The sequence below is a fragment of the Ambystoma mexicanum genome, chromosome 7p, assembly GCF_040938575.1.
Source record: "Ambystoma mexicanum isolate Mex_15411 chromosome 7p, UKY_AmexF1_1, whole genome shotgun sequence".
Classification (NCBI taxonomy): domain Eukaryota; kingdom Metazoa; phylum Chordata; class Amphibia; order Caudata; family Ambystomatidae; genus Ambystoma; species Ambystoma mexicanum.
The window spans coordinates 608,424,590-608,450,465 of record NC_090939.1 but is presented as its reverse complement, the minus strand read 5'-3'; the positions used below and the strand labels follow the sequence as shown (position 1 = coordinate 608,450,465).

General features: G+C 44.8%; 1 protein-coding gene across 2 annotated transcripts in view; it reads right to left on the bottom strand.

Moving 5' to 3' along the window:
* Positions 1-25,876, bottom strand: part of JADE3 (jade family PHD finger 3) — a 566,198-nt gene that overhangs the window by 260,519 nt on the left and 279,803 nt on the right. For both annotated transcript variants that reach the window (XM_069636617.1, XM_069636618.1), the window contains exon 3: positions 8,001-8,083. In XM_069636617.1, the coding sequence (XP_069492718.1) occupies positions 8,001-8,083 (83 nt within the window). The remainder of the gene's footprint in view (positions 1-8,000; positions 8,084-25,876) is intronic.

The window sequence follows — 25,876 nt, the reverse complement described above, 5'->3', positions numbered from 1 at the left end:
CCCGTTTGGTGAGGCTGTGACATACTGCGGGGAAGCTTGTGACCATGGTGCGCCTGTACCCCGGAACTACTTATCACGCCGCATACTCTTGGTTGTGGGTGCGCAGTGGGTGTGTGGTCTGGGGTGTGGGCGTGCTGCGGCAATAGGGGTGGGACTCCTCTTGTAGATTGTCTGTGCCGGGGATACATGGGGCTTAAGAGGTGTGGGGGGACATGTACACTGCCCTTTTCAAGACATGCGTTTACAAATGCAGGGTAGGATCTTTACGAGTTCTTTAGTACGTCGGCTTCGCGAAAGGGATTGTATGTGTAGGTTATATGTGGCTAGGGGTGTGCATTTCTGGAAACAAACGTAGTAGTGTCACCGACACAGCTGAGATATCTGCGGTATACCGAAGTCAGGATAGCAAACAGCTTCCATTGGAAACTAAAGCACTAGTTCAAGCCTCTGTCGCCCATAGGTGTTTGCATTGTGAGGACCACCAGGTGTAGTTATGGCTCAGTATTGTCAATACCATGGGAACATTAACGGATGAATCCAAATCCAGCTTTGTTTTTAAGTAGGTAGTATGGGGGTTAATGGGACTTAATGACACACTGTAAATGCATTCATTCACTTCTTTATGAGTATACATAGCACTCACAAGCCTTTGCATATCTGTTGTAGTTGTGTTTAATAGCGTATATATAGAGGATGCTTTGCATTAGTATAGTCACTCCATTGGTGAGCCCAGGAGGGAGGTTGCACCATTGAGGGAATTACTGAACTAGATTGATGCAATATGCGGATTTGAATTGTCTCTCTCAGTGTACCCTTAAACACTGTTAGAGATGGAATGCTAAACTGCAGGAGTTTGTGGAGTAGCAGGCTAGATTAGGTGGTGTATGGATTATGATGGAGGTGGAGGCACTGGAATACGGTTGCAGTTGTGTGGGCATGATTAGGGCTTATAGGTCTGAAGTGGTTTCATTTTATTATTGGTGTGACATGTTCAACAGTATAATATTATCTATATAGACAATATTTGGCTGGGGGATTCTTATCTAGTACGCTCATAGATTCTAGATATGACGGTGGATGATGACTGAATGTTTAATAGGGCCCATATTGGTTGATATTGGTGTATTATCTGACAATTAGTGTAGGGAGACTTGTAATTCAATTATCATTGATCTGGGGTAGTTTGGGTGAGGAGCGGAGCTATATTAGTTATGAGACATTGTGCTTGTTCTGGAATGGTTTCATTCCTCTTTTCATTCCCTGGAGAGTTGTGGGGTAGTGGGAGTTTTGGGTTTTGTCATGGATCAGACCATGCTGGATATTTATCTTAACTTTGGTTTGATCAATGGTGGTTATATGATGTACATCTTTTTGGGGATCATCTATGCTGACCCAAGGGAGGGAGTGGAGTAGTCCCTTTCTGCGTGTAAGTGGAAGGGAAGTTCTGGAGAGTTGGGTGGTTCAAGCCCAATAGTGTTTTTATATTTTCAGTTTTGTTTTTTACAGTAATTATAGGTTTATGTTGTGTTGTGTTATGTGAATTCATCACAAGGATTGTGAAGAGAGATTCACTCCTGTCTTACAATTACCAGAGAGATTTGAGGGTGGTATCTTGGAATGTGAATGGAGCTAATTGTGCTACCAAGAGGAAAGTGATTTTGACTAAACTGGAGGAGATGGGAGTAGATATTGCAATGCTTCAGGAGACTCATCTGTTAGATACAGATATAGATAAATGGAAAAAGGAGTGGGTCAGTGATGCTAACTGCTCGTCTTTCACTACTAGTTCTAGAGGTGTGTGTATTCTGTTTAAAAGGAACCTGCCGATCACTGATATGCAATGTGTGAAGGATGCAGAAGGGAGTATGGTCTGTGTCACTGCAAATATTCAGGACGTTCCGTATTGGTTCTGCAACATATATGCTCCGAATGGGGGTGACGGTAGTTTTTTTGTCTCTCTAGCACAGTTTTTACAGAATATGCATGTATGTAATGTTATTGTGGGAGGGGACTTTAATGTTGTTTTGGAACCGGAACTTGATAAAAGTATAGGGGCAATAGATAATGCTAATAATCTGAAAAGGACAGCATTGAAAAGACTAATGGCTGAATGGAACCTCTCAGATGTATGGAGATTGCAGAACCCTTCAACGAGCCAATATACATTCTTCTCTGCAAGACATAAGGTTTACTCAAGGATCGACCTCCTTCTGACTTCTGACCTCTGCACGCAATCATTCCAAAGGGGCGATATCAAAGCATTACTGATTTCAGATCATGCTCCGATTTCCATAGACTTACAGTTGACCTTCCCTGTTTCAAAGTCTAACACTTGGCGGATGAATGTCACACTTCTAGACGATGATTAAATTGTGGATAAGATAGTTCAAGAGGCAAGATTCTTTGTAACTGAGAACTGGAATGGAGAAGTCAGGGTGGAGTTTGTGTGGGAATCCTTTAAGTCATATATGAGAGGTATGTTGATTGGATTGTCAAGCAAGAAAAAGAAATTGAGAGATGCGGAAATGAAAAAGCTCAATGATGAGATTCGGGGTCTAGAAAGGGGTAATATGCAAAACTTTTCAAGTGCTACTTTGAGGACACTGAAACTGAAAAAAGAAAAATTGAAAGACTTGTACTCTACGAAAGCTGAGTGGCTACTTTTTAGGACCAAGAGCAACTACTTTGAGAAAGGTGAAAAATGTGATCGGCTTCTTGCTCATCGGTTGAATGTCATGGAAAATGATAGAACTGTTACTGCAATAGAGACGCATGATGGGGTGGTGACTTGATCCTGTGGAAATTGATGCAACGTTCCAATCATATTACCAAACCCTATATTCTTCAGAAACCAACTTATCTGAAACTGAGATTTGTCAATTCATTGAGGACTATTATTTGAAGAAATAAGTTCAGTGTCTTTGAAATGCATGGAAGGAGTTGAGTGTGGAGGATCTCAGGATGGCAGCTTGTGCACTGAACTCTGGGAAATGTCCGGGTCCAGATGGACTGCCAGCGGAACTTTATAAAATATTTCCAGATGAGGTTTTTGAATTTATTTTGGAAATGCTGCGTGTATCTTCAAGGGTTGGGTGTCTTCCAGTTTCAACAAGGCACGCTTCGATCTCTGTTTTTCTGAAGGAGGGACAGCCACCAGTTAAGACGGGCAGCTATCGGCCAATCAGCTTACCGAACATTGACAAGATTTTAGCCAAAGCATTAGCCTTGAGGATTGAAACTCCTCTACTGGAGATTATAGATGAAGGGCAGTCTGGTTTTGTGAAAGGAAGACATGCATCAGATAATATGAGAAGACTGTTGCTGACTATCTGGAAGTAGGGAACATCAGAATGATGTGGTTACATTATCATTGGATGCTGAAAAGGCTTTTGATCGTATTGAGTGGAAATATCTTTTAAGTGCCTTGGCAGGATTTGGAGAAAACATGATCGGATGGATAAGACTGCTGTATTCACACCCTACTGCATGTGTTCGGACTAATGGCATGAGTTCTGACATCTTTGAGCTTGAAAGAGGCACGAGAAAAGGCTGTCCATTGTCGCCCATCCTGTTTGTGATTGCAATGGAATTGTTGGCGGTGAGGATTAGAGAGGAAGAGAGAATTGACGCAGCTAAGACGATTTCATTTTAGAAGCGCATTTAGAATCCTGCATGTGCTCAAGGGTGTGCCCTTTGTAGGCAGCTACAACAAGGTTAATCAGGCTAACGCTGGGAAGGACAGAGCAGGCGGGCTGGTCAAAACGCAGGCTTGGATTAGTGAATGCGCCCACGTTCCGAACATCTTGATTGGCTAGCACCCCCACCTAGGATGGTAATTGACTTTACTCTGCTTAATACAGCTCTTAGAACTGGACAGTACCCAAAGGGCAAGCCACGTCTGCAATACTCAAGAAGTGCTATAGCTTAGCCGTTCTTTTTCTTTTTCACTACTCTCTGGTTGTCCTGAAGTTAGAAGTCTCCAAAGAGCTCATGAATCATCCTCTACAAATGTTGTTTATAAAGACTTTAGCTGGCGATTTAATGTTTGATCCAGGAGCATGAAATCTCAGCAACTTCTCTGAATAATTTGTGGGAATTTTAGAGTTTCACATCTTTTCACAATCTATCTGCTGGACTGCTGGCCATAACATTTGTCGAGTTCCCATTTTTACCTTTTTCCTTCAAGTGAATTTTATTGGCATCCAGATCCAAGAGCATCCACCATGAACTGTGAATGGCCTTTTCACAAAGGAATGCATACCTCCAACTCTGGAAGAGCATAATGTTCTCCAGCAAACATGTTAAATACACAAGATTAACAACAACAACAAAAAGAAAGTAAAAAACCTACCTGACTGAAGGTGCTGAATGGTATCAAAACATCTAACAATACGTATTTCCATTCGCATTTGAAAATTAACAGATGCTGGGACGGACTCAATTGGGCGACTTGCTTCACGGAAGCCTAGTGAGTTGTTTGTGTGTGTGGAGAACATCGAGTGAGCAATCTTTTCTACACTGAACACTTACAATGCATTCCCAGATAGCTCGCAAACCAGCCAACCTCGCAGGAATATTAGTGGAATTAAAATTCAAATGAATTTCTTTTAATTTTCATGAATTTATTCAGTGCTGCTTTGTATTAAGTCTTTTACATAAAATCAAAAAGGACAACTATTAAATCTAACCTTGCAATACATCATAAAACATAATAGTCATATCAACCTAACATACTTTTGTTTGGAAGAACAACTCCACCCCTACACCAGGGAATCAGTAGAAGACAGGAATTGTGTTCCTTGTCAAATAAGATAGAATTTATTTGAAGAGGTTCCAGCTTGGCAGCAAGGAATCCCGAGAATAAAAACATTGCGCCCCAGTTATTGTTAAATTGAATGGGCGAATAGCACATCAGCAGTGGGATGGGCCACAGTCGCAGAATTTGGAGAAGTTCTGTACCAGAGGCACATCGTAGTCGTCAGTACTTACCCCTTGTGCGTACACTAGAACAAACAAGGCACATGTTCAGTTTTAAAGTACCCTACTATCGCCAAAACCTATGTTCCAAGTCGATTTAAAAACATTGAGTGGGTGACAAATTCAATTGCCTGAAACTGGGGCTGGCTGATTAAACATCTCATTAGACAGACAATGTTGCTACATCTCTATACCATGTGATGAGCCAGGAGTGAGACGTGGACACAGAGGAGACAGGCTGGAAAATGCCTTGCTGTCCCTGCTCTAAGAGGCATTTCCCTACCTCAACCAAAACCAAGGGTCGGTCCAGTGTCAAGAGATGTCCTGGCTCTGAAATCCTATCCTGGCCCTCACATTCACATACTTTGAGAATGTAAGCTGCTAACGGTAATATCTTTGTCTTAACAAGAGCACACATGTTCAAGTTCAACAAAATATAAAATTCCACCAAAAAGGATTCCACTTAGATGTTCACAAGACCTGGGAATGTCTCCCTTTCCCAGGTTTCCTGCCAGCAAAACAAACATTTCCGAAATGTAATCAAAGTTCTTTATTGCTTAAGAAGATAACTTCCTCTTTCTGATACTTGCAATACACTTCACAGGCGTGCACAATCATCCCAAGGGCATGGGTCTTCCTTAAGATTTATTTCACACAATGGGTGTTGCCTTGTATACTCTCATGCCAGGACTTTCTCACACAGTTCACTTGATTCACAATTGTGGGTCTTATTTATATTTACTTTCAGGCTTCAGCCTTTGCCATGTTTCGGATGCCAATTTAGTCGGTGACCCTTTCTTAATCACGTTTACTATATCTGCAGCCCTTTCCCATAGTGTGCAGTACTTGCTGTGAAGTACCCGGCGTCCCACCTTGCCCAGCTGGGCTCACCGGTTATGTGCAACCACTCCGGCGTCCTTCGCGAGCTTCCTTGGTTGCTGCAACTCTCAACTGTGGAGAGAGTCATGTTCCTTCTCCACTCTTCGTTTTGCTTCTGTGGTCTGGAGGCAGCGTTCTGCATTTACTGCACAGACAATGCAAGGGCTCCGGTTCTCCCGCTTCTCTTTCTTGGCGGGACCAGCAGACCATCCACAATGTGCAACTCTTGTTCTGCTCCTCTCTCCTTAGCAGGACTTGCCAGCAGCTGGGCTCTCGCCGAGCCATTCCTTCATCCAACGGGAGCCACCTTCTCCGGTCAGCTTCTTGCTCTACCTCATCAGCTGTTGTAAAGCTCCCGCCAGTATGCCACAACTTCCAACAAGCGCAGAGTAGGCTTCCGTGCTCTAGAGATCTGCAATTCCTCCTCCTCATCATCATCATCCCATTATCTTTAAAGGACCCATACATTTGAGATGGATAGTTAGTCTTTGTCATTACAGGATATAGTTGGGTCATCAGCAAGTCCTGTAGGATGTTGGAGGAGTGGGGGGGATGACCATAATATGCCATTAAAGCATGAGCAAAGGATGTGGCGTCTCTGAAGGGGAAAGGGGGACACCATGACTCATCCGATGAAACCAACCCCCCCCGCCCCCCCCCAATGTGGTCCTCCCTCAAATAGCCGCCCCAAAGGTCAGGATCAGGTAGCGGCTGCCGTCCACTGGCCACATAAGGAGAGGCTACCTATGGGAAAGGAGTGATGATATCATTAGATTCATCACAACTATTCGAAAGTTCTGTCCTGGTCAATAGTGAATACATTTGTTTGTATTGTGTTCATCTTGACACCTACAATAATTGTTTCAAAGCACATAACCTTCACATTTAAAACCCGTAGGTTAAACTCTGACCTAGACTGATTCGTCAGTTATGAAACCAACATTTCAGCTTATGCTTTCAGAACAAAGTGGGCTAGACTGTCATGTGTCGATTAACTTCTCACCACCCAAACTGACTTCTGTAGGTGTTCTTACACCACAGGGGTATCTAGGCTACAATGCTTGAAAGTTGACAACATTATCTGCCTGCGGGTGCAGCTGGCATACACAGCTACTCATGCCATTGAAACACACACCTTTTAGCCCCCCACCTCCTGTCCCCAAAAAAACATTTAAGGATTTTTCTGTCAATTAGTAATTCGAGTCAAAGATATTTTGGGCTAGTCGTACCCCGTATACAAGTACTCGCTATCTGCCGTGTCTACTAGCCTTTTATCATGCTTTTGCTTCAAGCTTTTCCACTCGGGGGGGGGGGGGGGGGAGGTTGGGGGGTGGTTGGACAAGTAGGAGAGCAAAATAAAAGTACCTGCTTTTGAAAGAGGAGCATTTTTCAACCAGCGAGGGAGTCTACCAAAGAGTAAAGCATGTTAGTTTCAGCATGAGAAAGCCCAGTAGAGTATTTCACTTACAGGTTGATCTCACCAGTATATTTACTGGGGCACCCAACTGATCTAAAAGAGTGGAAACACAGATAGATTTTGTAATGGCCGGCACACGCACACATATCCACGCACAATCAACCCCCCCCCCACTAACCACCCCTCAAACATCACCTCCCAGGAGGCATTTGGGTTGAGGACAAACCCTGAAATGTTCAAGAGCGAGAACCCCCTCTGACCCTCATTCCCTAGATTGTATTGCTGTAACTACATGCTCTCTGCTCAAATGGGATCCGGGGAACCAATTACTTGTACATGGAAAAATGGCATAAGTCTAGAGTACAAAAGCCAGCTGGGAAGACTGAAAAAAAGCAGTACAATTGCAAATCAATCAGGGAGGCAAGCAGTCACTGAAGTGCAGATTGCCACCACATATGATGGTAGACTCCTTTGTTAATTACCCCAACAGGATCATCAGCCTTCTGCGAAGACCACAAATACAAGTAGGAACATGCAAGGGGCACCATCTTTTTATTCCAGGTTGAAACCACGGCTCTCAATAAAAAATTGGGCATTTTATCCTTCAGACAGGGCTGGGAGAAAGCGCTCAACCATTAAATGAAAAATCACCATAGGTAACCTCAACATCTATGGATGCAATGGCAGAAATTATGGAGCAGGCCAGGGGAGGACATGTGTAACTCACCTCAGCAGGCTTCTTTTGATCACTGGATGGAGTTTTCGACTTGCTCACGTATTTAGAGCAGTTGAAAAAAGAAGTGGAAGGACCTGCAAGAAAGAAACAAAGAATGAAAAAAACAAAATAGTTGACATAAGTGCGCTACATGCAAAATTAGATACAAGCAGGGGTGAGGAATGGGATTGGACGTCTTCAGTTCTATGAGATCGACATTACTGGAGAGGACGCTGAGGAGTGATCAAATGGCCAGGAGCTTGGTATTCGTAGATAACTACCTTTATTCAGAGGTTTTGGGTACAAACAGTTTCACTCGTCTACCAGATTCTGAGTAAAAGGATACAAGTTAGCATATCAAGGAATATGCAAATGTAGACTAGGTGTTTTGGCGCTAGTCCGGGGCAAGGGTGGACCCCCACCCTCCTAGAGCAGCTGGAGAAGCGAGGGCGCTGAGCAACCTGCACATGTTGCTATTAATACCAAAAGGGGATGTACGACAAATAAGGCACAGGGGGGCCTGAGGAGCTAGGAGGGAATTCTGCACAGCAAAGCCAGTTCCCACTCACTGGTTGCCCCTTTATTAATGAGGGCAATTGAACCCCCTTCAGGGCAACCCTCGAGTGATGGGTCTTTGAAAGAGGAGTCAGATTAGACATTTTGCTGTGAATTAATGAAACCCCAGATAGCAAGTATTTGGCCCTGTTTAAAATGTACATCACTGAAAAAGGCAACATAGATCTTGCACTATGTGCTTTATCGTTAAAATTGAAACTCTAGGTAGCATCACTGTATTTGGACTTTCTACTGCAATTTGAGATCTCTGGAAACTGTAGACAATTTAATGTGGAACACAAAGCAATATAATTGATGTCTACCGTAGCCAAAGTAATTGCAATCAAATCCTATGTGAACATATTGAACTGTGGTGAGGGTGAACCAGATTTGTTGAAACTAGTGAGCAAGTTCGACCCACTCGGGCCTCCAGATACGCGTTGTACCAGAGCTTTTTACGCATTAAAATCCAGTAAATACAACCGCTTGGTTCTTTTTCTGCGTATCATTTATGCACCAGTTTAGAGCAGAGGGCAGTGCAAAGGTCAGGTTACTTGACAGGAACCAGAATGCTGGTTTTGATTTGTATGTATACGGATGTAATAGCAGGCCATGGACTTCTTTCTGAAAGGCTTCAGAGAATAAATGTTTCAGAGTTCTATAAGGGATGGTTTCTTTCTGTTCAGCTTCTGCAGTATTTTGTGTCTACATATTCGTGGTGCAAACAGAAGCATTGTGTATATTTATTTTCCTAGCATTTTAGGGTAATATAATAAATAACATGGGAAACTGAGTTGCGATTGAATATTATCTTTTCTAATAAATTATGTTTTTTTTGAGTGCAAGCAAACCAGTATGGAACACAAATAATTTTTTCAGAGTTGCTGTGCTGTGTGCATTTATCATCAAGATGCATCTATATGGTGTGTTCATACACACTGTGCAACGTTTTTTTACAAACTTAATATATTGTTTGAAACCAGACATCTTTGCCGAATAACCTGTTTCTAACGGGCCCCAGTTTTGGTTGCCTGTTGCATACCTTTTACTTTCTTGTGGAGGCAAGCCATTTTTACTCTTGTAATTTACACTCCAATTATAAAAAGTGTGTAAAGAGTATGTAAGGTTTAGTTTACATCCATTCAATCTTAAACAAGGGTGTGGGAGCCCCTCTGAGAACGAGCATGGGTCAAATACACTGTTCTATGGAATTTCTCCCACTCAGGAGGGCCTACAACCAGACTGATATGCAAATGGATATTTTTCCTCTGTGAAAGGTACAGCGAGTTAAAACGTGGTTGTAGAGTGGGCACCTCCCAGAGAACATGTTATTTGTCCATGTTCGTTCTCGGTAGAGGGGACACCAGACCCCTTTTAAAAAAGAAAAATCCATCCAAACTTAACGAAGTCAATGGGGTAAGTTACTATAAATGGTCAGTGGCAGCACAGTACTTGCTCAAGGGTGACTCATTACACCACCAATTCATGTATGATTTACTGTTTAATTGGCTAGGTTTTTGTGTCTTAAACATTGAAATATATACAGACGAGATCAAGGGCCAGATTACAGAAACTTTGCAGCAGTGCAAGTGCAGTGACAGTATTAGCACTAGGGCAAAGCTTGCCTTATTTCAAAAAACACTGGGACAGAACAGAAAACCATTGCACCATTACAAGTGCAGTTTGACACTGAATGAGCAACACAGCAAATGCTGCCCTAGTGCAAAAAAGATAAACTTTGATAAACTTAAGATAATATTAGTCTAATTGTGATGGTGCTATATGTGTTCTTAGATAATTTGCTATATTACTGTTGATAACTTATGTTTAAGAACTTTTACAAAATCAAGACACAAATACACAAGAGCAAGCATATAACTTAACAAAACAATACTTAACACATCACCCAGCCCAGAATCATTAGAGTGAACTTCATACTTATAAAGCATTATACAAAATGAATAAGATATATACACATGCATAAGCTGAAATAAAACAATGTGCAACACTATCATTTTCACTATGTTAAAACTAGGCTACAATTTCGTCCTGCACATTACAATGGCCCCGTTTAGACATTTGTTCCCGTATGCAAAATCATACCTTCCTTAGGATTGCACTGCTATGTACCATTTACTACTCTGACCATTAAGAACTTTCGATGTATAATTCCAAGAAGCTTCTTTACCAAACAACAAACTCTATAAAAGGCAATATGGGTCCCACCACATTCTGTATTCAAACAATACGACAAAAATTCAGAGGTTTTAATCCAAGTTGTATGTAGGTGACCCAAAACGGTCATATATATGTGTCTCAACTTAGACCATGCCGATAGAAGGTGCCTAACAGATTCTATACATCCTGGCACCTTACAGATTCTGCAGAACCGGTCTTCTCTAGGAATTTTCCATTGGCCACCTCGAATAGATCTTACAGGGAGTTGATTTGTTCGCATTAGCATTCTAAATCGTCGAACTTTAGGATCAGGACAGCAGAGCAAATATCGTTGTGGTGTCAAACTTGTGGTATACTTGCCCAACCTGGCCATATTATGCAAGGTCTGCAGATAATCATAATTCTTAACCCAATCCCACTTTTTCAGACGAGTAAGTAAGAACCCCTTTAGTATTTTGATGTTCGAGCACCGCTTCCAGACTCTTGAACAAATCCTTTACTAATTTAATAAACCCACACTCACTCCCACATCCATGTTTTAGGCAATAATTATTATACAACTTTATGAGTAAGGGACATGTAGGGGTTATTTTTGATTAAGAAAATGTCCCCTTTGTGTTTTAATGGTAATGATGTTAACGACATTAATCCTAATTCAAGTCGAATATATTCAATGGACGTAAGAGGGAGCCCCAATACGCATCGCCAAAAATGCCCTTCCAGAAATTTTAACCATTCTAGATCATGCACCTGTAGAGCATCAAGCCCATATAAAACCACTTGGCAAAACCAACTCTCCATATCCCTTTTTGTCTGACATTTCAATTCCAAGAAACTTATAGTGCTGTATATATTCAATATGACCAAGATCAGTGATCAAAGGGAGCTTTTTCACCTGGCGCAGGGTAACCAACATTGTTTTATTCAGGTTTATGGATATAACCCATGTTCCGTCGCATAACAGGCCAAGGCACTTAACATCTCCATCATACCTGAAAAGATCTGATAGAAAAGCACTACATCGGCATAGAGCATAGCTGCCCAGTACATTGCCCAATCTTTGGTGGGCATTTTGCAAAGGCTGTCATTCTTATGGGGAGATCGGCAATGTAAAGGTTAAATAGCAGTGGTGCAAATGTGCAGCCCTGCTTTACCCCTCTATGTCGAACTGACCAGATAACAGTCCTTTATTGCCCAGTCGTATCTGCGCCTTAGTCCCCATATGCAATGTCACTAGAATTTGCAGCAGCCATTCAGGTTACACAAGAGCCTGCAATTTCTTCCACAGTAATTCCTGCTTAACTTGGTCAAAAGCAGTGCAGAAATCAATTAAGGTGATGTAAATCGAAGGACTATTCTTGGCTTTAGCCTGCGTCATCACTGAATCGAACAATAGTATATTATGGTTGGTGCTAGAATGCTTACAAAAAGCCGTCTGACATGGGTGTAAGATAATCTGTTCAGAAAACCATGTCTGCAGATATTCTAAAACCAACCCAGCAAACACTTTCCCAGTGGTATCAAGGAGTGATTGTAACCGGTAGATTTCCAGGAGTAGTCTATCTCCCATTTTAAACACAGGGATATAGATCGCTTTTTTCCATGAGCCTGGGATGCATCTTTCTCGACATACTTTTTTAAACATATCAAATAATACCACATCATACCACATCATACCACAATAATACTACATCATAATTACCTTTGAGCACCGCCGCAGAAAGGCTATTAGGACCCGGAGAGCTCTGGAATTTTTTTTTTTTTTTAAATGGGCTATTATATTGTGATCTCAAAGTTCATGGGCCATCTCCCACTCTTTGGTTGAAGAGGCATCTCCTTAATATCACTTTCTCATTTTATTTACAATAAAGGAATGCCATACCCGCTCAGAAATGGGATTGATTATTGCTTTGTCGGTAGAGGGTCTAGCGAAGTTTGGAATATGCCAGTTTTTCTGGTGTTTTTACTGCTAAGAGCGGCAAGCATTTTTTTGCCATTTTGCCGTCTTTCCTTAACGTTTCCTTTGTTTTAACCAATTATTATATTCGTTCTTTAATCTGCCTATTTCAATAAGAGCATCATGGCTGCACATATATTTCTCAGTCTGAGAATCCACATTCGCAACTTACGCTTATATTTTTGGATTTCGATGCCGAAGGTTCGTCCATATATTTTTTCAGCCACAACACTTGCATGCTTCCTAGTTTTTCCAATATCATAGGCTGGCTCCCTTATCCACGCTTCAATCTCATCTGTGTGAAGGCCCAGGCTAACTTTGTACAGTAGTGCTAATTTTTTGCAAACCGTACAAATATTTTGCTCAGACCAAACCACACCATTGCCAGCCTGATTAGGTACTAAACCGCTATTGGTTTAATGGCGTGGCTCAGTCAACAGGGAATCTAATCTCAAGCAAAGGGTTGCATGATCACTAGGTGTATTCTTGTTAACATGAAAGCTTTGAGTAATCCTAATCAATTGGGAATTTCCACTTAGGTAGTCTAAATTAGCCACTTTATTACCATTTTCCTCATGTGGTTTGGCCAGGGATATCGCCAGGAGTACATCCATTTAAAATAACAATGTTCCATAGTTCCAAAAAGCGGCGCCACTGCTTACCCTTGTCATTAACCAATTTGTGTGTCAATTTCGATTGTAGAGTAAGATTCTTCTATTGTGTGTTCCCCACACCTAGCATTCAAGTCACCCCCTACTAATATGAAGTCCTTCTCCATATCTTTGTGCAAATTAGTAATGATTCCATCATTACTTGCAAGTATGTTATAAGTAAACAGTGCCAGTGGAGTCAGAAATGTATAATGAGCATACGTTGTTTGTTCCTTCATAAAAGATCAATTCTACAGCCAAAACATTGTCATTACCCTCAAATTGTGTTAGTACAAATGATTGGATTTCTTTTTTAATTCCTATTAGGAGGCCTCCAAACGGACGGCCAATTGAGCCTTTCTTGGCTGGCGACTGGTGAATAACAAAACCATAAAAAATAAACATGTCCATCAGCCAAGTCTCCTGCAGCATCAATACAGAAGCCTTATACAACAAATCAATAGAAAGATCCTTACGTATACAGTGTGCCTGGCCCCGGGTATTTCATGAAATAATGTTAAAATATCACTTCTGTGATTAGTCCATACCCGGGGTCATCTATTTAAGCTATTGCAAACCTTTTTTATCATCAAAATCATCGGTAGGCTTTTTATCAAGCACTCCTCTAACAAGTAACTCATCAGCAGCCAAGTTTTTTACAGTGTTCACAACACAAGGTGATGGGTGGCAGTGTACATGGTTTGTCCAATTCAAAGCCTAAACATCAACTTGTCTGCCTGACTTCTAATTAAGGATGCTGTGAGTGGTAATACACAATGCACACTTGCAATGCCGCCCGCACCCCCTACCTCCGGTGCAATAAAATCAAAATTGCAAGAATGTAATATGCTAAGAGATGGTATTTTGGCAAAAAGCTTGAGTAAAATCGGTCTGTTGATTGGTTTATTAACCCCTGCCTCCTCTCTATGATTAATAGCGAAGATACGAGCATCTTGTATTAATCCTAGATTTGGAAAGCCACCAGAGACCGGTTGAGTCACTTCAGGTTGAAACTCGGCTCCTGTACTCTGGTTGGCAGCGGGTGCCCAAGACACGCTGGGCAATGCAGTACTGATCGTCGCAGAATCAGTTCCGTTTGTGGACACATTTCTGTCATGATGTGAGGCATTAGCCTCTTTTTACAGTAGTAGCCAGCTTGTGAGTGTGCCCCCATTTTGTTGTCAACGTTTTATTCTCCTCGATACTTTTTACTTCACCTTCTTTTTCAATTTACTCTGTTGCATAGGGGTTCAGCAGTAACTAGTTCTGCTGAAGGGACACCTGCGCCCCAGTCAGATTGTTTCGTGCCTTTTTTGTTTTCTTAAACTTTTGCATTTGCTTGTGGGAGGGGTAACTGAGCGGCGAGTCGGCAACAGCAAAGCACTGACTATACTTCTAAATCTAATGCTTTGTGTGACTGGTTTGAGTTTATATTAGTAATTGCAGAAAAAGTAGACTCAATAATATTATTCGCACCTTCGGCATAGTTATGTTTTGCCAAACCTTGTGCAAGTGTAATACATTGCTGTTGTACATCATCATCATCATGTATTAGTCCACATAGTTTCAACAGATTTTTTTTATAGCAAAGTTATGCCGGGTCATCACTTATTTGCTCACACCCCATGATTGAGTTAACATGAGAATGCATACTATTCTCAGCAATTAAACTTTCAGAGTCAGCATGACTAATGTACACATTTTCAATGCTGTTTGACATAAGCATGTTAGGCGATGCAGATAGCCTCGGGCTCAGTTATTTTAACTGCAGCCTGTGTACAGCGTTTGTAACTTTTTTGCTGCTGGTATCAATTGGAGCCGGAGGGGGCCGTGAATTAGCTTGACATATTGAATAGCATAACTTGATTAAAGAATTATCTATGTTGTCAATTTCTTCACGGGTAACATTTAAATCCTCTTCCACATGTAGCGTTTTTAAAGTATCTGTGTGCGAAGTAGCCACATTTGAATTGTTCACCACGGTCATATTAGCATTTTTCTCCAGGTTTTTCCTCTTTGAAGTACGATGTAATGTAACCACACCCACCTCTACTAGAATTAGTAGCACCAGCTGACTCTAGTGCATCTGTCGCAGGATGTGTGGATGCCGCTTCATGAATACGGGTATCCGTTTTCCCAGCCCGTTCATGCCCCTGTGCCTTCACATAGGGTTTATTGTTACGTAAGGAACAAGTATTTATCTGTAACTGTTCTATAGCATGGGTCTGGCATGGATTCACAGGCTCATGAATATTCCCTGTAGGCAGGCTGGGAATCCTCGGTAAAAGGAAAAAAAAAAATCAACCAATCACGGAGCTCTGGGTCATACTGCCCCCACTCAATGACTGCCCTTTACCCAAGACCCTCCATCTTCAGATATGGTAGCACGTGAAGTGGCAGTAGGACCAAGAGAAGAGCCGCAGAGGGGTAGGCGGGAGGGTTTGCATGTGATTCCATGCTAGACCCATGCTGGAGAACAACAGTTACAGGTAAGTAACTTGTTCCTTCTCCAGCACGGGGTCTGGCATGGATTCACATGGTCATGAATAAAGAATACATAACAGTACACACATGCACAACCATGGGAGGTGGCACGGTTCAACATGAGCATCTCTTGACTCCTCACCAGGCTCACCTTCAAGCGAACAGGTTGCGCAGCACTGCTTGGCCGACTCTGGACTCCTCCCTTGAATCCCTGTCGACGCAGTAGAATTTTGTGAAGGTGTGAGTCAACCTCCACGTCACAGCCCTGCAGATGTCCAGCAGGGGCACACCAGATAGGAACGCCGTAACAGCCATCGGTCTAGTAGAGTGGCCTTTCGGACTGCCAGGCAACAGTCGGTTTGCCAACCGGTGACAGTGGGTGATACAGCCGGAGAGCCACCTGGAAATGGAAGACTAGGACAGGGCCTTCCCATGGTTCACAGGACCAAAGTTCACAAGGAACCGAGAGGTTTTCCGGAAATTTTGTGCGGGCCACATAAACCTTCAGCGTTCTAGCCACATCCAGCAAAGTCCTTTCAGCCAGCAACAAAGGCATCAGAAAAAACACAGGTAACACCAAGGGCTCATTTAGATGAAAGTCCAACGGCACCTTGGGCATGAAGGAGGGGTGCATCCGCAGCACCACCCTCATCTCGTGAAAGTCAGTAAGGTGGTTTACAGGAGAAGGCATGATCATCCCACTTGTCGTGCGAAGGTGATGGCCAAGGGAAAAGCAGTTTTCCATGACAAAAACTTGAGTGGTGCAGAATGCATAGGCTCGAACGGAGGTCCCATGAGCCTAGTAAGCACCACATTGAGCTCCCACGCCGGGGCCGGAGCCTTCAACCGGCAGGAATGAGCGGTATAAACCCTTGACAAATTCCTTGACCAATCGGTGCGACCACAAAGATGGTCGTCCTGGGGATCTGGTGTAGCGGGAGATGGCTGCCAGATGTACCTTGATGGACGTGTGGGCCAGCCTTGATTTGGCCAACGACAGCAAATATGGAAGTACCTGAGGAGCCTTGACCTTTAGTGGGTCGATCTTCTGTGAACGACACCAAATAGCAAATCTCTTCCACTTGAGTCCACAGTATTTCAAAGTAGACTATGCTCTAGCCTTGGCGAGAACTTCCTTGCAGTACACCGGGAGATCAGAGCCACCGAATTCTAGCGCTGCCGAAGCCAGGCCTTCAGGTTCAGATACCCTGGATCGTGGTGAAGAATGGCGCATCCTTCCGTGGTGAGAAGATCCACGACCACTGGCAGCTTGACTGGTGTAGATGCTGACAAGGTCCGGGTACCAGATCTGCCTCGGCACCGGCACTGTTTGAGTTGACTGATGACTCTAAGTAACAACAGAAACCGAGAGAACGCATACAGAAAGGCCTTCCCAAGGGAATGAGCATGCATCCCCCATGCTCCCCTGCTGGGGAAACCTGCTGGCAAACCTCCGGCACTTGGTGTTCATCGCAAACAAGTCGATCTGGGGATTGCCCCATTTGTGGAACAGGTTCTTCACTAGGTCCTGCCAAAGTTCCCACTCCTGGCAAGAGCAAAGCTCCCTGCTCAGGGAGTCGGCAGCCGTGTTCTTTACTCCTGCCAGATAAAACAGGATAAGGCACATCCCCTGGGCAATGGCCCAGTGCCATAAGTCCCCTGCCTCTTTGGAGAGCGATGGGGACGTGGGCCCCCCCCCCGGTTCCCTGATGTAAAACATTGTGGTGGTATTGTTGAAGACCCGCACCACCTTGCCCTTGAGGAACGATTTGAGAGCCCAAAACTCCGCCCGTAGCTCCAGAACATTGATGTGCAACATCTTTTCTCCCGACAGCCACAGGCCTCTGGCGTGAAGACTTCCGCAGTGGGCTCCCCATCCCTCCCGGGAGGCATCCGTCGTTACCGTCTCCTGATGTGGTGGGGGCCTGGAAATCAGCTCATCTGATCAGATCAGAGCGCATGCCCCACCATCTGATTGCCCTATGAAACCCCTCGTCGAGTGTGATCTTGTCCTGGAAGCTTCCGGACACTTGAAACCAACGGGCGTCGAGTAACTCCTGCAGTGGCCGCATCGGATGAGAAATGCATGACGACATTATGCCTAGCAGAAACTTGATAGCCCTCACCGTGGCGATCTTCAGACGGAGCAGCAGTTGCACCTTGCCCAGGATGGCCACCACTCTCTCCTCGGACAGATGCCAGCCATGACACTGTTGAGCTGGGATCCCAGGAACAGCACGTCCTGAGATGGAGTCAAGCAGGACTTTGCATAATTCACCGAGAACCCCAAATCCATCAGTAGGTGGGCAGTCTTCGCCATGTGGTCGGTGGTGATGCTCCTTTAGCCGGCCCAGATGAGCCAGTCGTTCAAGTAAGAGTAGACGTGGATCCCTTGCAGTCGTAGATGTACCGCCAGCGGCGCCAGGCACCTGGTGAAGACCCTTGGCGCCAACTTCAATCCGAAGGGAAGGGCCTTGAATTGGTAATGCTTCACCTGAACGACGAAGCGCAGAAACCTGCGGTGTCCCTGGTGAATTGGGATGTCGAAGTACGCATGCTCCAGGCCCAAGGACGACAAAGTCTCCCTCTTCTAGCTGTCCGAACACGTGTTGAAGAGTGACTATTCTGAACTTCTGGGACTTGATGTATTTGTTTAGTTGTCAGAGGTCAAGAATGGGCCCCCAGCACCTGGTCTTCTTTCTCATGAGGAAGTACCTTGAGTACACTCCAGAGCAGCTTTGGGACAAGCTCCATCTCCCCTTTCTTTAGCATGGTCCAAACCTCCAGCAGCAGCTGAGGGACGTGGTTTTCCCGACAGACCACCGGTGGTATTTGGGGACATTCAGTTGAAACTCCAGGGTGTGTCCGTGGGCGGGAGCATCCAGTACCCAACGGTCGGTGGAGATGGTCTTCAACATGCTGACAAAGTTCAGCAGCCGGCCTCCCACTGGGGTGCACGGGTGGGGACCCGACGTCACATCCGGTTCATTCTTGCTTGGACGTCGACGGGCCGCCTTGGGGTCCCTGGTGACAACGTCCTCCTCCAAAAGCTTTGGACCTGCCCCTATTGGTCTCTTGGACCGAGGAGCAGGAGGGCTGGCGGTACGAAGGGGAGCACCCTCCGTAACCTTTGGAAGAACGGGAGCCTTGCCTCCTGAGGATCGAAAGGACGGCCGTTGCTGCGGTAGCATGCCCAGAAAACGTGCCGTCACCGTGTCCGCCTTGATGGCCTGTAGAGACTCGTCTACAGCCTTCCCGAAAAGGTTGTCTCCGTCAAAGGGCATGTCCAAAATCCTTGTCTGGACGTCCTGTCAAAGGTTGGTGGCCTTGAGCCAGCTACGACGACTAAGGCAAACGCTGTTGCTCATCTGGCGGAACCCCGCATCGGCGAGATCCGTGGCCACCGTGATGGCGTGGTCCGACACCACCTAGTCTTCTTGCAGAATCTCCAACGCCTCCGACCTCTTGTCGTCGGGACGGAAGTCCAGAATGGGGGCCAGCCTGAACCACAGCTCTCGGTCAAAGCTCGCTACGATAGCGAGGGCGTTGGTGGCATTGATTGTCACCGCTCCAGAGTAGATAACGCGTCACCCCATAGCAACTAACTTCCTCCCCTTGCTGTCTGGAGGGGTGGACACTGCCGAGGAGGTAGAGCCCGACGGCGACTTCTTGGCCGCTGCAGAGACGACCAGGTCCTGTGACGGTTGGGACCCACAAACACTTGGGTGCAGAGTCCGGCACCTTGCATTTCCTCTCCAGGCAGTCCCTCTTTGCTGGGGCCGTAGAGGGATCTTCATGAGAGACAGGCCTTCGTCCCAAATGTCATCCAAGAGTGGGACTGAAAGGATGGTCTTTCTCTTTGCCTCGGGGCCTTGATATAAGAAGCCCTCCTACTCTGGCGCGAGCTGGAAGAGCTCCAAAGTCCTGGAGATCATTGCATGAAACAAGCCTATACCGTCGTCCGGCGGTGAAGATCTGGGAGGCAGCGACGGGAGGTCCCCCATCCCACCGCCGCCGTCCATGCCCGTCGTCGTCGTGTCAGGATCCGTCTCATCCCTCGGGGAGGTTGGCGAAGGGTGGCAAGGAGGCAGTGGGTGCATCTGCCTCTTCTTGGGCGGTGGTTCCCCCGATGCCTGAGGGTCACCCGTCAACGGGGCCGTTGAAGCAACAGGCATCCTCATCTGTATCTCAGATACCAGTGTATGTAGAGTAGAGAGAATGTAAGGAGGCATAGAGATTGAACCCTCTTTTTTTGAAAGGGGGGCCTGACTCTTGAGGGTAGGTATAGACAGGCAACAAAGGAGAGTCAAAAGGCTACTCCGGCTTCATAGAGGCATTTAAAGGTACATGATGGTGGAGCAGAAGCTAGATGTAACAATTACTAGCTAAAGAAGGTCACGATAACAGGATAATGAATCCAAAAACAAAAATGTTAGTTAATATTGGACACACATCTAAAAAATGTAGGCCTATAACACAATATATGGCCTTAAAAACAGACAAAGAAAATATATATATAATATATTACACACTTCGTTCCATATCATTGTTCGTAAAGGTTAGTAGCAAGGTTATTTGTGCAATTACAAGTACTACTCATTGGTAGTCGTATGCAGTCGTTGTCATGCATACGATTACCAAGGAGTAGTACTTGTAATTGCACAAATCCTCCTCGGAGGCGATATCCGTGCCCTGGAGGACCTCTGCGCCTCCCCCACTTTCTTTGTGTCCAGAGGGGACGGTCTCGGGGAGATGAACAGCAACTTCTCCGGGGTCTCCTGGCATGGAGGGACACTCTTGTCTTTGGGGTGCGCCGTACGAGTCTGCCTCTGCAGCATTTGAAAGGGATGCCACCACCACCCTGATGGAAGGCGGGGCCTTCATCGGGTGTACCTGGGCCTTCACGGACAGGACCAGTCCCTTGTCCTGCTTGGCCTTCTCGTTAGGGGCAGGGCGGAGCCCCGGTCCCCCTTGGCCTACACCCGAGAAGAGAAAGATTACCGGGGCAGACACCCAAAAAGAGAGAATTCACCTTATACCTACGCTTTTAATACAAGCGGCTAGAAGAAACGTGTACCCAAAGTCCCACATAATGGGGAACAAATAGACAACCACAACGTTTAAAGACATCATGAAAGGGGTACGTTTACACCCCATGAAGGGGTAATGATTAGAGGCAGAGATATCTGTGTCCAGCTGGTGTCTGTCTAGTCTGTTTTACATGTTTTTGTTGCAACGTCATATGTAAAAAAAAAATCTTAAAGAAAACAGATTTGAATTTTGTGCGATTGGATAGCTGATATCAAAATCGCATATGAATTGATGTTTTTGAATAAATCGGAAGGTATAAAATTTTGTGAAAATTTGGATTGGAGCTTGCAGTGTTTGGTGCTCGCTCATATTGTTAGAAGTTGTTTAAGCCACACGGAAACGTTGCAAGCAGTTGCCAAAACACGCACCCAAGCTAAAGAAATATAGTACCGACTGGGTTAAAGGTACCGCCCACAAGATGTTCATGCCATGGCCACAAAATGGGTCTTTATCTAAAGCCGTTTTACAACATACGACGACATATTTGTATGCCACATATACAGGCAAGAAGTTAGAAAAACGAGTTGTGGAAAATGTATGAACAGGGAAAGGAGGAAGAGTCGCCAACAAATTGGATACTTAATGTATGCACAGAGGGGGGTGAGACGCCTACTGAATCACCTGCCCCACCCGAAACGAAAGTTGAAGAAAGTAAGGACGAGGGATTATACCCACTGGGAGAACTCAAAGGAGCCACAGGGTATAGCAACCCTGCATATGAGTCGCCTACACATAGTAGTGACGAAAATCAAGGGAAAGATCAGGACAAGAATATTACCTCCGCAGTCCTATGGGACAAGGAGAGACGTGATGACAAAAGAAGAGATCAGGCACAGACAAGTGCATCTCTCGAGAAAGGTAGAGAAGGGAAGCGATGGAAGGGGAGCGAAGATAGAACCGATCAGATAGCATTTGCAAAAGACGAATGGATGGGAGGACACATTTTACTGAAACTCGATGGCAAAGGCATTGATGACGCAAAACAAAAGGAGGTTAGATGAAACACGAAGAAAGGGGAAAGAAGGAGTTAAGAGACGAAAGGATAAGAAGGAAAGACTGACATAGGCGAGAACAGCTATATCGCAAAGAGCAAGAGAGCTCGATCGCAACCCAAGAGCAGCCAATGATCAAGATGGACAGAAACAGCAAAGGTTAGAGGACGAGCAAAGGACACGTGAGTAAAGAATAAAAAGACGAAGAGATGAGGAAACGCAAAGAATTTGATGACGACGTAGAACGTTAGCGAAGAGAGCACACGATCTTGAATATCTGGGGAGAGAGGTTAAAAAATCCGCTCCAGTGGTAGACTAAGGACATCGAAGAATTCTTCCCTGAGTACGATTGAGTACCAGGCATGTCTAGGGCAAATATTGACGATGACTTCGACACCAGAACCATCGGAGAGACGATCGATAGAATATATGATGAAATGGGGCTAGAACAAATACCCCAAGGGGAGGGCGAAGACGAGCGCCTGGAGAGCACTCAGCTGTATGACACTGAAGATGTCTCCCAAAGTAGTGGGAAGAGAGCTATCCCTGGATAGATTAGAAATAAGTAGGAACAAAGAGAACACTAGAAGTCGCACTTGTTGGGAACAGACAATGTCCGACTCCGAAAGGGAGGAGCACGAGGAAAATGAGGAAGAGCAAAGGAGCAAAAGACGACTCCCGAGGGAAAAAGGAATAAGGTGGTCAGACAATAGCAACTCCACACCGAGAGCAGAGTCCACCATGCAGCCTGACCGATATGAAGAAGTATCACACGGGCAGAGGAGGGTGTCTTCACCGCCCTATGTGGACAGACTAAGGGCATTACCAGGTAGACGGCGATGCGGGAATATTACCCCTGCAATAGACAGGAGAACAATGAGAGAAGAGAGAGAAGGCTACACATTCCAATTTCCGTTACTCAAGAAGGGGGGAGTAAGACCGCAATATATACCATGGCCACACATGGATCGAGAACATTTGAAAAACAAGCTTCCAATGCTGACATCGGGAGCCAAAAAGTGGATACATGAGTTAGAAAAAATGACAGGAGGGAACACGTTAGCTATAGGGGATATCAAAGGTCTCTTAATCGCCATACTTGGTGAGAGAGCAGACGTGTGGGTACGAGCAGGCTACCCTGGCGTAACCACAATTAATACCGCGCACGACGGAGCTCCATTTAACAATTGTAGAGCCGCAGTATGGAAAATGCTACGAGTGCTTTACCCAGACACTTCTGATATGGGAGCTATAATGGCATGAAAGATGAAGGAGTCTGAAGATCTGTTAATTTACATACTGAATTTTCAAGAAGCATGGGTCCTTGAGACTCACGATTCGTGGACGAAATCTATACCTGTATTTTACCATATATTGTGCCAAGGGCTGCCAGAGCCGATACAGAAACAACTCAAGAAATTGGTGGGACTTGAAGCCAAGCCTTAGGCTGAAATACAGTTGACCATTGCACATTATTGTAGATTGCTACAGGAAAAGAATTGCAAAAATGAAGCAACTCGAAAGTGTGAGGAAGCGAAACAAGTGCAGAAGAAATTGTCAAAATATGCTCTTGAAGGAGCCATGATAACTAGCACAGCTGAAGCAAGCATGCAGCATGTGGGTTGTCCACAGCAAAATAACCAAGGCAATACAGGGTTTAATCCCAGGGAAAGAGGATTTAGGGAGGTTTCCAAAATAATCAAGGTGGTTTTCAAAATGTGAAAAATAGTAACCAAGATATGTCAAATGGGCAAATGATCCAACCGCCGCCAGTATGTTGGCTGTGTGGAATGACTGGACATTTGGCGCGCACATGCAGAAATCAAGGCATGATGCAGAGCTGCCAAAGAACAGGAGCAGGCATGGCAAATCCACCTGTAGTTTTACAGCAGGGTGGTGCACAGAATCACACGGTGCAGCAACAAGCGCCAGTAGCGCAACAAGGTGTGCAACCGCAAAGCTTGGGGAATTTTCCACAAGGACAATCCGAACAGGCACCGCTGCAACTATCGCAGACTATGGGCACAGGGCAAACCACAAACCCTGGAATGGGGAGTAACAATGGGAATGGGGGGAAATACACCAGCACACAGTGGGCCCAATTTGTATATAAACTAGGACAGCTCACTCAGAACCCTGACGTGTTCTATCCTATCAGTGACACCAGACTCTCACAGGGGATAAAGAATATTCCTTAGTTGACACGGGTGTAACACGCTCGTGTATACGTGAAGGCAAGTTTTCCTTGTCCGGCGAGGCCATAGATACTCAGTTTCACAGGAGCGACGAGCCGTGTTACCTTTACAAGTGCACTCCCAGTCTCTATGGGAGAGTGCAAAATGAATGTGCCCTTACTATATTCACGGCAGACCCCAGTAAATATTTTGGGTCGAGATTGAATGACAAAGTTAAACACGACAATCTCGTTCACGGAGAAGGGCATAGTATGTTTCACTCCAGGAATGCACTACTCAAATGTATGCAAAATAATTAGAGTATACTCAGGACACAGCTATGAGGGCCATACCATTAGAGCCAGAAATGTTTGCATATGGTATGATGAGTTATTATTCAGACCCAGAATACCGATGCTTGAGGAAAAGGGACAAGTATTTCCCTTGATGATGCACACGGCTGCAGTGAAGGGGAGAGTGGCCTTGATTGATGGTTATGATGACGAGGGCTGACAATGGTGCGAGTAATCGCCATCAAAGAAGGATATCGATTGACCGACGTCACCGATGACGAGGGGAGAGAATGGTGGAAGTGAGTCTCACCTTTTGAGGAAAGATGATTAAAAGAGGAGTACCTCAGAGAATGATGTTGGCACTAAATAGTCCTGAATATTTTGATGGCAACATAGCAAAGGTGCCTGTCTCAGTATGGACTACGGGTCCCTATGACGTAGGCCTCTTGAAGGGGGTCGGAGAGGTGAAGATTAAACTGAAACCAGGAGCAATTCTACCAAGAGCACAGCAATAGACCATGTCCAGAGAGGCAGATGAGGGGATTTTTAAGACAATTTCTCCCATGATAGAGCAAGGCATCTTAGTGACGTCAGAGTCGTCATGTAATATGTCAGTGTACCCTGTGAAAAAAGTAAAGGGCGGTCGTGGAGGCTAATTCAAGACCCTAGGCCAATAAACTATATTGTTGAGGCCGAGTTCCCTCTAGTCCCAACCCTGTCTACAATTCTATGTAATATACCTCTTGAGGCAAAATATTTCACGGTGATTGACCTGAAAAATGCATTTTTCTCAATCCCGTTGCACCGTGACTCACAAGATCTGACGTCATTCACTTTCAGACAAATGCGTCTGAAAAGCACAAGGCTGCCACAGGGGTACTGTGAGTCTCCTATCTTTAACAGAGTCCTGCAGATGGACTTGAGCAATATTGCACTACAAAGTGGTGTCCTGCAATGCGTGGATGACATCTTAATTTGCAGCACCACAGAAGAGCAATGCAGGCACGACTCTGTTCAGCTATTGACTATACTGGCTGAGAAAGGATATAAAGTTGACAAAAAAAAAGTTACAATATTGTCAACAAGAAGTGCTGTACATAGGCCAGCTGATCTCACATGAAGGAAGAAAAATTTACCCCAGAAAGGGCTGAAGCCATATTTAACACGGCTAAGCCACACACAAAGCAGATGCAGAACTTTTTAGGTGTATTAAATTATGTCAGAGCATGGGTCTTCGACTAAAGCTCCTACACCAAGCCTTTACTTCAGGCCCTAAAGAAGGCCCAAGTGACCAAGGAAAAGATTGAATGGTCTGAGACCATGGAGAAAAGGTTTGCTGAACTCAAAAGAGCCATTTGCACAGCACCAGTTCTAGGGATCCTCAATTATGCAGAGGAATTTTGCCTGTTTTCACACACAAATGGCAGCGTTATGATGGCAGTGCTCGCTCAAAGAACCTTGTTGGGGTACAAGCCCCTGGCATATTACAGCGGGAATCTGGACCCAGTGATAAG